Source organism: Elephas maximus, chromosome 10, assembly GCF_024166365.1.
Source record: "Elephas maximus indicus isolate mEleMax1 chromosome 10, mEleMax1 primary haplotype, whole genome shotgun sequence".
In the NCBI taxonomy this organism is placed as follows: domain Eukaryota; kingdom Metazoa; phylum Chordata; class Mammalia; order Proboscidea; family Elephantidae; genus Elephas; species Elephas maximus.
Window position 1 is genome coordinate 94303933 of NC_064828.1, and position 13991 is coordinate 94317923.

At 36.7% G+C, this 13991-nt stretch overlaps 1 protein-coding gene across 1 annotated transcript in view; it reads right to left on the bottom strand.

Moving 5' to 3' along the window:
- Positions 1-582: 582 nt before the first annotated feature.
- Positions 583-13991, bottom strand: part of GTF2A1 (general transcription factor IIA subunit 1) — a 57710-nt gene continuing 44301 nt past the window's right edge. The window contains exons 8-9 of the mRNA XM_049899782.1: positions 9028-9117; positions 583-5372 (exon numbers count right to left, since the gene is read on the bottom strand). Coding sequence (XP_049755739.1) covers positions 5265-5372; positions 9028-9117 — 198 coding nt within the window. The 3' untranslated portion in view covers positions 583-5264. The remainder of the gene's footprint in view (positions 5373-9027; positions 9118-13991) is intronic.

The following is a 13991-nucleotide window of genomic DNA, read 5'->3' on the forward strand; positions in this document are numbered from 1 at the left end:
GGAAAATTCAGCCTAATTTAGATCAACAGGTCAGGAAGTCTTCTTAGCCTTCCCATTGTGTTTTATTATTCCTCTTCTATAACCACCATTCACTATTCTTTCCTCCAGCACATTCTGCTATAAACTCCTTGCCGTCGAGTCGATTCCAACTCACAGCAGCCCTACAGCCAGATTTACTGCCTCACTAACTCAATCTCCTGGGTTTAATTTGGTTGTAACCAAACCTTTCACGCCTTCTCAATTAAGACCACAAGCTCTTTCACCATTTTGACAATTTAAAAAAAATGTTCAGCTCCACTAAGTCATTTTGAATTGTGTAAATAATTTAATTATGACATCTGAGTGCTTACCATATACCAAGCACCATTTTAAGAGCTTTACATATGTTACTTCTTGAAACCCTTTTGTCATCATTTTACAGATGGAAAAACAGCCCCAAAAGGTTAAGATCATCAGCAACGTAGAAGGCTTGAATTAAAACTACAAAAATACAAGAGTGTCTGGCAATAAGTAAAATAGCTTTATTGTGATTGTTTTAATAGTTAAAATTTGCATGTTTCCTAGATAAAGTAGTTTGTAATAGGATAAAAAATTACAAAAAAGGCAAGCTTTCTCTTAATGATTCATTTGAATTAACTATAAAATTAAAATACCTGCTACTTATTTAGTACCTTCTAAAATAACACAAAATATATTCAATATGTAATACAAATCTCAATAATCCAATTATCCTAATACGCAATTATTTACAAACTCGGAACTAAGAAGAGGGAAAGATTTAGCTAAACAGTAAAATAAGAAAACAATAATGTCAAATAATCTCATCCTAAGTAATCTATCCTTTGGAGTAGAAATATTCATTTAATACAATATGCTAATTACATCAATTAATAGTTACACTTTGTTGGTGTAAATTTAGCCCAATTTAAATTACTGTGTGCCTTGGAAAATACTGCTCTTTTTAAAAAGCTAGTAAGACTATAACAGTTTAATAATTCTGACAGGCATCCCACCCTACTTAAATGTATAGAATTTAACGATCCTCTTCAACTTTGATAAGTGAAATTACTATCATTAACAATGTAGATCATTTCCTTTCTAAACCATATACCATTCAATTATCTATGTAACAATGTGATATACACTAGTAAGCAAAGCAAGCAAGATTACTTTTTTTTTAAATAACATCTTTAATTAAAGTTTTTGCAAAGGTAAAATATTAAACTTAAAATAGGTCTTAGTACATCAAAATACTAAGTTCTCTAATTGTATTCCAAGGATGGTCTTTAAAACATAATATCCTGTATATCACAGAAGAGCAACTTTGATCTGCAATTGTGCAGAATGAATTTTACAAACATAATAAATATATTTACGCCCGTACACATAACAGTATGTACAACAGCAGTTGACAATAGTAGCTCAGAACGGCAAAAGGTAAGATTAGCCCCTCCCCAAAAACTATAGCCCTGACGCATACTGGACTGATTTAAGGGAAGGTGATTACAAGAGTAGCTACCAACTTCATGTAGTTCCTCCCTTAAGAGAAGAAAAAAATACTTTTGTTCCTCAAAACAAACAAAATTTAAGTTTGGTGTGTTCTTCCTTAAACCACAGAAAACGACAAAAGAGAGACTAAGGCAGGCTTACACAGGGAAGAATATAAACTTCCAAATAATTTCCATTGCATAATAGTGGATTAAAATGTAAAACTATTTAACATAAACCCATGAGGGAAATATATAAAACAACTATTTTTTTAACCAATGAGTTTAAAATCTGAAATAACTGATTCAGCAAGGGAGACAGACATATGAAATAAAATGAAAATATACAAAGATCAATACATCACAACATTGCACGAAAGCTCAAAAAAGTTAAAGAGGAAAGAATCTGAAAATACAGGAATTTTCTCAACTGGAAGAAAATGCTAAATTATAAAGGGAAGTCCCAAGAGAAAATTATGTCTGTTTTCCTGTAGGAGGTGTATTTCCCCTCTGAAAAGAATGGTGCCATTATTGCTATGAGATAATCAAAAATTACTCTTAGAGGGAGACAACCCTTTTCATTCCTCCATGAAGTGTCAGGGAAAAAAGAAAACCAAATCCTTGATTTTCGCTAGCAAAAGAAAATCTTTATACAAAAGCTATTATATTTTTATGATCTTGTTTTCTAAAACCAGAATCTATTAGAAATATGCTCTTCAAGAACACAGTTTAATCACTATACACACTGCTCAAATCTTGATGTAGTCCTAGAGGAATAACATCAAGGTGGCTTTGATTTTAAAGAGGCAACAATGTAAATGTGTATTATGATGGCATTTAATTAACAGAAAGAAATGTGAACATTTAAAAAATACAAAAGCCCAATATAAAGACCCCCTCATATAACAGACCTTTTACTCTAGAAACTAATTGCACATTAAAGAGTTGTTTTTAGCCATATGTGGCACTCCACAGAAATTAAATGTGGTCGCAGGCATTCAAGTGGTCTGTTCATCCAAATGACCGCCAAGCAAGAGTATGTATAGTGAAAGGCACACATTTCCACTTTAACAATTTCTGTAAAATTTCCTTCACACGGTTGGTTAATGTTAATCTGTTTTTGTTTTAAGATTCCATCACCATTTGTGCAAATCTAAATATATCCTTTCCTGAAAACTTTGCTAATTTCCATAATACCAAGTCTGAATTATCCCCCACCACCACCCTCTGCATAAACACATTACTTTCATTTTAAAACTCTGAAAGTGGGAATCCCTTGCCTTTTCAAAGGAATGGCATTTTTACGGAGCCCAATGAAATTATTTAAATACACTGTTAAAAGCATGATTAAGAATTCAAGTACAATAAAAGCAAGTGACATTCTTACAGCAAGCCACAATAATAAAACAAAAACATGCTATTTGATTAAAAAGAAATACAATGCAGTAAGATATAAGAACACAATTTGGTATGCAGTGTTGTTTGGACTGGCTTTCAGAATTTTCACAGGTAAAAGAAATAATTTTGCCAAGCATGCCATACAGGTGCAAATACAAATGATTATTTCCTGCTTCAAAATAACCACAGTGAGTCATTCTGAAAGCAGTGGCTGTTCATGTTTGGGGGGGGGGAAGTTATAAAAACAGGCCAGTATACAACGCTACTATGAATACAAACGTTTGTCTACGTGGAGGCCCGAGACATGAGCTAAATATCATACAGTAAGTAATCCAAGTTTCAGTAGCATAAGAGCCACTGGACAGCCAAAAGATTTCACTTATTCAACACTGCAGCACTGCTAAACTTTTATAGGTAGTTCAGGTCGCTGACTTCTTCACTGGGTAAATATAAACCTACTAGCAACTTTACTAAAGGACAACTGAACAACAAGACTTCTATGATTTCACCCCTCTTTTCTCCTCTTCCTCCTCCTCCCAGGCTCATTATTTAAAAATGGTGTGTGCTTTGAGAGTAGTGGGGGGGGGGGGGGTGAGGGGGTGGGAGGTAAACAAATCTCCAAAAACACAAAGTTAATACAGCAAAATAACCGTATTCCCAGTCGTGACATCTAAATAAAATCAAACTACTAGCATGCTAGAACCCACCATTTATACCAAAATTCAGAACATTAAGTTAAAGGGACAAAGTTGGTAAGTGGGGTGGGAAGTAGGCAAAAAGTTGATTCGGCTTTTTGAGAAGTTTAAACATCTGTGCTAAAAAAAAGAAAATAAACTATATAATAGCTCACAGTTTTCTTTGCAATGTACTTTAAAAGTATTTATGTGCTACTTCTGGTAACACACAAAGGAAAGTAAATGGAAGACTAAAAAAATATATATATACAAGCAACTTAAAATATGAATTTTGTCCAGATAAACCATAAAAAGTTGAATCAGTTATAAGAACACAAAGGTGAACACAAGTGTTCTGCAGTTCTCCTAGGCAACTAGTCCACAACGGACACAGCAGTGCCACATTGTTCTTTAGAGCGCCTCACAGAATACAGAGCTATGCTATTCTTAATATACATATTAAATTTCTATTTTTCATATACAAATCAAATTTCTTTGCGTTCTTCCCGATGTGCAAACTGGAGCCCATGTCTATATTATCAATGGCCTGGAAGGGCCACCAAATGAAATAGAGGTAAATTTGTATTTAGTGGCCCACTCCCTTCTATCCCCCCAAATTTTCCCTCGAATTACAAAGTTATTTTAAAAATTTGTTCAGCTAGAATAGGTTTTCCATTCTTTACTAGTAAACACAAGAAACTATTATAACTGCTAAACTGTGGAATAAAAATCCAGGTCCTTACCACCTGCCCTATGCTTCAGTCAGTGCACTGAATTTTGTTTCACTTAAAGACAAAACACATACACAAGCATAGACTTCAGCCCAACAGAAAAAAACCTACATATACTTATGTGTTTACAATTTCAGTTAGATGGTAACTTTGTGACATAAAACTGTATTCCTGAGGAGCCAATTTGGGGCTGCTTTTAAAGATGTGGGACTATAAGAAACAGTTTTTCAGTGAGGAAACTAAAGCTGTTATTTTAATTCCACTGAACGCAGGCAAGACCCAAGTCTTTAAATTACATTTAATATGTATGAAAACCTATTAAAATAAATATCCATTTCTGGGTCAAATGTTGTCTCCCAACTAAATGTGATTACTGATGTTTCATAAAGCAGGGAAGGAAGAGGGACATATTACTGAGGGAGAACAGCAAGTAAAAATATTTAAGACCTATTACGAGAGTTTTAAATTGTCTCCTTATACAAGTGAATTAAAATTCAACACCATAATTCTTACCCTTCTGTAAAAAGTTCACACGAAATTTTTACCAAATATAACCACACACAATAAGCAGTTTCAACTCAATCTATCAAAAGGGAAGTTTCTTCAGTTCCTTCTAACAAGTATCTTCTGATTTAACCCAAGCTGGAGGAAGGAATATAGACAAAGCTTTACATGCTAATTACTGGTGGCAGGTACCTGTATTTAAAATCGACATTTATGGTTTTCCTACACAAAACCCTAGCCCGTTTCCCCCCAACAATCCCAGGTGCTACAGTTCCATGGCTTGCCAGTTAGAAGTAGTGTCTATGTTGTCAAAGTCTATCTTTGTTCCAGTAGCTTTGCTCCTACTGTACTTTTCTGACATGCAGAAGTTAAGTTTTGGTTGGTATATGTCCCAAGTCGCAAATTGTCCACTTTTATTTTTTTTTTTTAAGTTTGTTCTGTTTTATTTATAAAAGGAAAAAAGGAACTCTTCACCATTCTGCATCTCCAATGGCTTTGGAAAATATATAATCTCTTCCATTAAGATTCATAATGCCATCCTTTAGATGAAATTTCCATTTGTTTTTACTTCTGTGTATCTAAATAAACAAAAACCCAATTAAAAAGAATATAAAAGATACAAGCAGGACAGAGAAACCATAATAACAACAAAAACCAACTGATACACTTAAAAAAAGACAAAATAAATTATCTACAGTTAATATTATTTGATAGTTTAGTATTCTGTTCACTGAATAACCTAATAACCAAAACCAATCCCGTTGCTGCTGAATCAATTTTGACTCTTAGGGACCGTACAGTTAACGACAATTCTCTGAAAAATATCTTATCTCTAACAAGTTTACATATACATATGGCCCTTTGTCACAGGAAATTTTACGCTGGCAAACATTTAAAACAGAAGTACTTTTTTTTCCTCCTGATGCTTCTAGATCACTGCTTTGCCTGTACTCAGTAACTCCTTTTATGTCTGTATCATTTAATTATCCTTAGGTCTTTCTTCATTCCTTTTATTTACCGACCACCAGGACACTGCTAGCTTTCCTCAACAATGGCATCATATTCACAACCATTATCTTCCTCTTCTCCACTGTCAGCATTACAACTTCCACATTACTGATCCTTCTAATATAGTGGCCTCAGAGTGTAAGTATTTGTATTATTATTAGTACTTCTCATCTCTAATTATTTTATCTCTATTCTACTTTGGTTGCCTTTAGGATGACCTCTGATTTCTCAAAGGCCACCAATAATCTTCTAGTTACCACATCAATGGCCTGTTCCCATCTGATTTACTGCAACAACCTTCTACCTAATTTCCAGGCTTTTAGTCTCTCCTTCCTACCATTCATCTTATAAGCATCACTGTTTTAAGAACACAATTCTAACCAATCACTTCTGTTTGATAATGACCTGGTAATAACAACTCACCTTTCCAACCCAGTTTTCCACCTCCATTGCCCTTGAGAACTAGAATTCGATGAAAAGAAGTAAGAGCTCTTGTTCCCATTTTTCCAAATTGAAGCCCTATTTTCAAGGCCTACGTCAAAAATACTGCCTCTTCCACAAAGCTTTCCCAGCTTAAACTACTCTTGCCCATTGCTAAATTCCTAACAGCATTCTCAGTGACATCTCTTGTATTACTTGAAAGTATATACAATTATGGACTGATTTCTTCTACCAAAATAACTTACAGTGCTTACCGACCAAACATGGAACCTTATGCATGGCAAGCCATTTAACAAACACTTCTTCAGGAATGCTGATCATCCTGATACTTGCAGCAGTCGATTTCTAAAACTACGTACATCCACAGTTTAAACACAAGGAGGAGGGCAGAGTCCAAACAGGGCCAGGTTTAGGCATTCCCACCCTTGCCTTCAACTGTAGTCTTTAGTTGTTTTTAACTCTATGAATCTGACAGGAAGAGGGGGTATAAATTTCAATCAACTGAAATGACCTTTTTCCCTTTCCTAGTAACTCACTCATTATTCAATTGTACAGTTCAAGCTCCACTTCTTCTGCAAAGGCTCCATGGTTCTCCCTCTTCTATGGTCTAAAGGAACCTCAAAATGAAAGCTAGTTCAGGCTTTTTCTTTAGAAAAGGAAATTATACCCCAGAAAGGTTCAATGACTTGATCAAGGTCAGTAAGTGAACAAAGATGAGTTTTCAAGCTCCAGTTCAACACACTTTCTACTAAATTGGTTCATTTCATATAATGATACAGAAATTGCCCACTAAGTACAAATAAATCCTGAGATCCCATTCCTAAAAATCCATCATCTAACTTCCCAGTTGTGATTCGTAAGGTTTTTCAACAACATAACCAATGATCATACACATGCGTCTCACTGGATGGACTACACAAAAATCAATCGACTGTTATTTGTGGAAACAGACGATGGAGAAGCTCAGTATCGTCAGTCAAGACAAAGCCAGGGCCGACACAGAACAGAGATCATCAGCTGCTCACATGCAAGTTCAAGCTGAAGCTGAAGCAAATCAAAGCAAGTCCACGAGGACCAAAGTATGGCTGTCTTAGTCATCTAGTGCTGCTGTAACAGAAATGCCACAAGTGGATGGCTTTAAACAAAGGGAAATTTATTTTCTCACAGTCTACTAGGCTAGAAGTCCAAATTCAGGGTGTCAGTTCCTGGGGAAGATTTTCTGTGTCGGCTCTGGAGGAAAGTTCTTGTCATCAATCTTCCCCTGGACTAGGAGTTTCTCCGTGCAGGAACCCCGGATACAAGGGATGCACTCTGCTCCCACTGCTTTTTTCTTGGTGGTATAAGGTCACTCACTCTCTGCTTGCTTCCTTTTCTCCTTTTATCTCTTCTAAGATAAAAGGAGGTACAGGCCACATCCCAAGGAAAATCCCTTTACACTGAATTAGGGATGTGACTTTAGTAAGGATGTTACAAACTCACTTTAATCCTCTTTAACATAAAATTACAATCACAAAATGGAGGAGAACCACACAATACTGGGAATCATGGCCCAGAGTATCATTATAAGGAGTGGCAGTTTCCGGGGAGGGAACGTAAAGAATTTCAAATTAAGTTATTCCTTTTTCTTAGAAGTCTTTCCTATTTTATCCCTTACTGAAACCTAACTCCACGAACTACCCTTTATTGATCCTAACTTTGCCTTTTAGGACTTAAAAAAAAAAACCTTCACATATTTAAAACCCACTCTCGTGTCGTTCCTCTAAAACCATTGTCTTAAGCTATATATACACACTTATCATTCATCAAATTTTCCTTACTTCTGAAAACAATATAGAGCACCAAAACCAAACCAAATCTGTTGCTATCAAGTCGATTTTGACGCACAGCAATCATACAGGACTGAGTAGAACTGTCCTGTAAGGTTTCCAAGGAGTTGCTGGTATATTCAAACTGCCAACCTTTTGGTTCGCCGTAAAAAGTACAGAAACTCTTAAGTGGTCTTATAGCGCTGGTCCTGGAAACCCTGGTGGTGGCGTAGTGGTTAAGTGCTACGACTGTTAACCAAAGGGTTGGCAGTTCGAATCCACCAGGTGCTCCTTGGCAACTCTGTGGGGCAGTTCTACTCTGTCCTACAGGGTTGCTATGAGTCGGAATCGACTTGACAGCACTGGGTTTGGCTTTTCTTTTTTTTGGTTATAGCGCTGGTCTATACAGGTAACAAACATTAAATTTAACATCTTAAGATGAATGACTTGAATGTCTGATAGACATACCAAAGTCAACATGTTCCAAATTAAACTGAACTCTCATGCCTGTTCCACAGGCCTTTCTTCCTAGACACCTCTAGGTAGACTCGAACCTCCAACCATTTGGTTAGCAGCTGACTGCATTAACAGTCTGCACCACCCAGGGACTCCTAGCTTTAAGATGGCCAAGGCTAAATGAAAAACAGGGCTCTCCCAATAAATTAGCTATTATTGTCCACTGACAAGCCCCAAATGGCTTTGTTTACAATAATCCAATTTGACAAGTTGAACACCATAGTGTAAATTAAAAAAACCTGTCTCAATTTCACTCATAACTTTTTTCAAATGCACAGCTACACAAATTAATTTTTTCTTCCTTTTAAAATACTAAACTATTAACAATGGTTTCATTCACACTGTTTACAGTGAACCAAAGAGGCATCAATTAACCGCCCAAATGTTTGAACAAAGCAGCAGGGACGGTTTAGGGTAGAAATTACAACAGAAACAATGCTAGTAATCTAATGATGACTCTTACCTTATCATACTGGCAAACAACAACGTTTTCTGTATCAAAGAGTTCCTGTCCTTCCTCATCACTCACATCATCTTCACTATTCAGAGGCTCCTACAAATAAAAAAAAAAGAGCTTATTTATTCATACCTCATGTATTACTACCAGAAGTCCCTAGTCCCTGATACTCAATAAAAAACCGTGATGACCTTGATGTTCTTTGAGAACAACCAAGTGACAAATACATATATGTATCATGAACATAATACTGTTAATTAGCTATATAATTTAAGAGTTAGGCAATGCTATTAAAATCCCAGCAAGAAATTAAATGTAATTATTAAAATGACTACACCATGTAACTTTTAAGTCTGAAAAGATATTCTACTTTATCTCCTTCATTTTTTAAGAATAGCACAAGAATTCTCTGTAGTAACTACTTCGGATGTCTAGAAGCAGACCTAAGGACATACAGTGGTGTGATGCGATATGGTAGGGGAGGCATTGTAGAAAATGGGAAGAAAAGGCTGTATGTAAGATAGGCTAGCAGTCTGGCTTGTGTGTTTAATTAAAGACCAGGATTCTGAATACAAATCAGCACGTCTATCATTGTGAAGGTAATGGCGGATGCCATTTACTAAAGCCATTAAGATTAAAAATAAAAAGACAAGACAGAAAAACAATCTCAGTACCTATGAGAATTAAGCATCAAGATAAAACCTAACCAGAGCATAACATGACCGACTATGTTAATATAACGTCAACTGTGGCAGAAAAACAAAAGATATAACTCAGATTTCTAACAAATAGAGAAAAATCTAAAAAACGTTACTCCACAAAATAAAAGTTGAAAGGAAAATAAGGTGATATTAAGTCTAGGCTTATTATACCTATTCACATACATATGTGTATGCATACATATTCTTTTAATTTAAAACATATCACTCATGTAAAATGTAAAAATTTTCAGAGGTAAAATTCACATAACATTAAATTCAGCATTTTAATCAATTTAAAATATACAATTGAGTTGCACGCAGTATATTCACAATGTCGTGTAACCACCACCATCTTGTTCCAGAACAATTTCATCACCTCAAAAACAAACCACATCAGACAGGGATTGGACTGGACAATGGGATAGAAAAGGATGCTGGTGAGGAATGAGCTTCTTGGATCAAGTAGACACTTGAGGCTATGTTGGCATCTCCCACCTGGAGCGAAGATGAGAGAGCAGAGGGGGTCAGAAGCTGGCAGAATGGATACGAAGAGAGAGTGTGAAGGGGAGCAGCAAGCTGTCTCATTAGACGGAGAGCAATTCGGACTATATAGCAAGGTGTACGTAAATTTCTCATGAGAGACTGACTAGATTTGTAAACTAATTTGTAAAAATTAAAAGAAAAGAAAAGAAACCCATATCCATTAAGCAGTCACTACCCTTTTCTCTGTCCCCAGCCCCTGGTACCACTAACCTGCTTTCTGTCTCTGGATTTACTTATGCTGGATATTTCGTATAAATGGAATCATACAATATGTGGTCTTTTGTGTCTGGCTTCTTTTACTTAACATGTTTTTTGTTTGTTTTAAATACAGTGTTTTCAAGGTTCATCCATGCTGTAGTATCAGTACTTCATTCTTTTTTATGGCTGAATAATAACTCATTGTATGAATATACCACATTTTATCCGCCCATTCATCATATGACATTCGTTTTCACTATTGTTAGTAAGGCTGCACGAACATTCACATACACCTTTTTGCTTGAATACCCGTTTTTGAATTCTCTTTTGTATATACCTAGCAGTACAACTGCTGAGTCATATGGTAATTCTATGCTTAATTTTTAGAGGAACCACCAAACTGTTCTCCACAGCAGTTCCACTAGCAGTATGAAAGTTCCAATTTCTCTGCATCCTCGGCAATACTTGTTATTTTTGTTTTTGTGGTCATAGTCATGATACTGGGTATGAAATGCTATCTCACTGTGGTTTTGATTTGCATTTCCATATCTTTTCATGTGCTTGATGGACACTTGCTATCTTCTTTGGCAAAATGTCTATACAAGTCCTTCAGCCATTTTTTACTTTGGCTGTTTGTCTTTTTGTTGTTGAGTTGTCAGAGTTCTTTACATATTCTGAATACTATACTCTTTAACAGATATACAATTTACAAATATTTTCTTCCATTCTATGGGCTGTTCACTTTCTTGATGGTGTCCTCTAAACACAAGTGTCCAATTCTTACCATACGATTAAGCAATCCCACTCCTTCGATATATCCTAGAGAATTAAGAGCCTTTACACAAACAGATATATACACACCCATGTTCACTGCAGCACTGTCTACAACAGCAAAAACATGGGAGCAACCAAGGTGCCCATCAATGGAGGAATGGATAAATAAATTATGGTATATTCACACAATGGAACACTACGGATCCATAAAGAACAATGACGAATCCGTGCAACACTTCATAACATGGAGGCATCTGGAAGGCATTATACTGAGTGAAATTAGTTGCAAAAAGACAAATATTGCATAAGACCACTTTTATAAAAACTTGAGAAATAGTTTAAACAGAGAGGAAAATACTCTTTGACGGTTACAAAAGCGGGGAGGGAGGGAGAGAGAGGGGTTTTTACTACCTAGATACCAAAAAAACCAAACCAAACCCAGTGCCATCGAGTCGACTCCAACTCATAGCAACCCTATAGGACAGAGCAGAACTGCCCCACAGAGTTTCCAAGGAGCGCCTGGCAGATTCGAACTGCCGACTCTTTGGTTAGCAGCCATAGCACTTAACCACTACACCACCAGGGTTTCCTCTAACTAGATAGTAGATAAGAATTCTTTTAGGTGAAGGGAAAGACAACACACAATACAGGAGAGGTCAGCACAACTGGAATAAACGAAAAGCAAAGAAGTTTTCTGAATAAACTGAACGTTTTGAAGGCCAGCGTAGCAGAGGCAGGGGTTTGGGGCCCATGGTTTCAGGGGACATCTAAGTCAACTGGCATAATAAAATCTATTAAGAAAACATTCTACACCCCACTTTGTAGAGTGGCTTCTGGGGTCTTAAATGCTAGCAAGCAGCCATCTAAGATCCATCAATGGGTCTCAACCCACCTGGAGCAAAGCAGAACGAAGAACACCAAAGATACAAGGTAATTTTGAGCCCAAGAGACAAAAAGGACCACATAAACCAGTGATGACATCAGTGTTGAGACCAGAATAACTAGACGGTGCCTGGCTACAGCTGATGACTGCGCTGACAGGGAACACAAAAGAGAACCCCTGACAGAGCAGGAGAACAGTGGGATGCAGACCTCAAATTCTCATAAAAAGACCAGGCTTAATGGTCTGACTGAGACTAGAAGGATCCTGGAGGTCATGGTCCCCATACCTTCTCTGTTAGCCCAAGACAGGAGTCATTCCCAAACCCACCTCTTCAGACAGGGATCGGACTGGACTATGGGATGGAAGATGATGCTGGTGAAGAGTGGGCTTCTTGGATCAAGTGGATGCATGAGACTAAGTTGGCATTTCCTGTCTGGAGGGGAGATGTGAGAACCGAGGGCGTCAGAAGCTGGCCGAATGGACACGAAAATATGGAATGGAGGGAGGGTGTGTGCTGTCTTGTTAAGGGGAGAGCAGTCAGGAGTGTATAGAGGGGTGTATATAAGTTTTTGTATGAAAGACTGACTTGATTTGTGAACTTTCACTTAAAGCACAATAAAAACTAAAAAAAAAAAGTGTTCAATTCTGATGTAGTCCAATTTATCTTTTTTTTTTTTTTTTTACTTCTTTGTGCTTTCAGTGTCATGTGAAAGAAATCACTGCCAAATCCAAGATCATGAAGGTTAACCCCTATGTTTTCTTCTAAGGGTTTTTTTTTTTTTTTTAATCATTTTAGCTCTTACATTTTGGTCTTTAATCCATTTTGAGTTAATTTTTGTATACAGTGTAAGGTAAGGGTCCAACGTCATTCTTTCCCACATGCATATTCAGTTGTCCAAGCACTATTTGTTAAAAAGATGATGCTTTCCCCCAGTGAATATCTCGCCCTGCATAAGAAATTCTGGAACAACATACATAGCAGTCTTCATTTACAAAAGACACACCTAAAGGTCAAGGATCCAAAATGTCTGAAAGAATAAAGAACGCTATACCAGGCAAGGAGTCCCCTGGTGGCAAAAAATGGCTAAGTGCTCTATTATTAGCTGAAAGGTTGGTGGTTCAAACCCAGCTACAGGCACCTCAGAAGACAGGCCTGATGATCTGCAAAAGGTAATAGCCTTGAAAAGCCTATGGAGCAGTTCTACTCTGCACAGGTGGGGTTGCTATGAGTCAGAATCACAGCAACCAACAACATACCAGGGCAAACTATGGCTGAAATAAAGTTTATATGGCTCTATCAGTATCACACAAAACAGACTCCATTGCAAAACAGAAGAAAAAAATTACTAAAGATAAAGCAAGATACTACGTAACCATAAATGGTTCAATTCACCAAAAAAAAAAACTACCGTCCACAGTATGTTCTGTGAAATTAGGACGTTATGTGATTTGGAGGCCGTGTGGACACTATATTACATACTTAGCAAAGCTATAAGGGATTCCTTTCGTTTTACTTCCAGATCTTTAACATCTCCTCTGCCTCTCGCTGCTGCTGTCACTACCACTGGTTTTGCTGCATTTAGAAGCCATACTACACCTCATGGTAATATTTTCAAAAGAAAACTAAACAGAGAAATGATACAACAACACTAAAGAGATGTGTGATACATGAGATAGGATGCTGCTGCTGCCTACGAGTTGAAGAATACAGTGTTATACAGTAAACTTTTTACTTGTAAGTAGGAAAAGTTCACATTAAAATGACGATAGAAAGTACAGTACAGTACGTACATAAGCCAGTAACCTAGGCATTTAGTATGACTATCCAGGCATATGTGTCATAGGTTATACATGCACTGTACTGTATCATT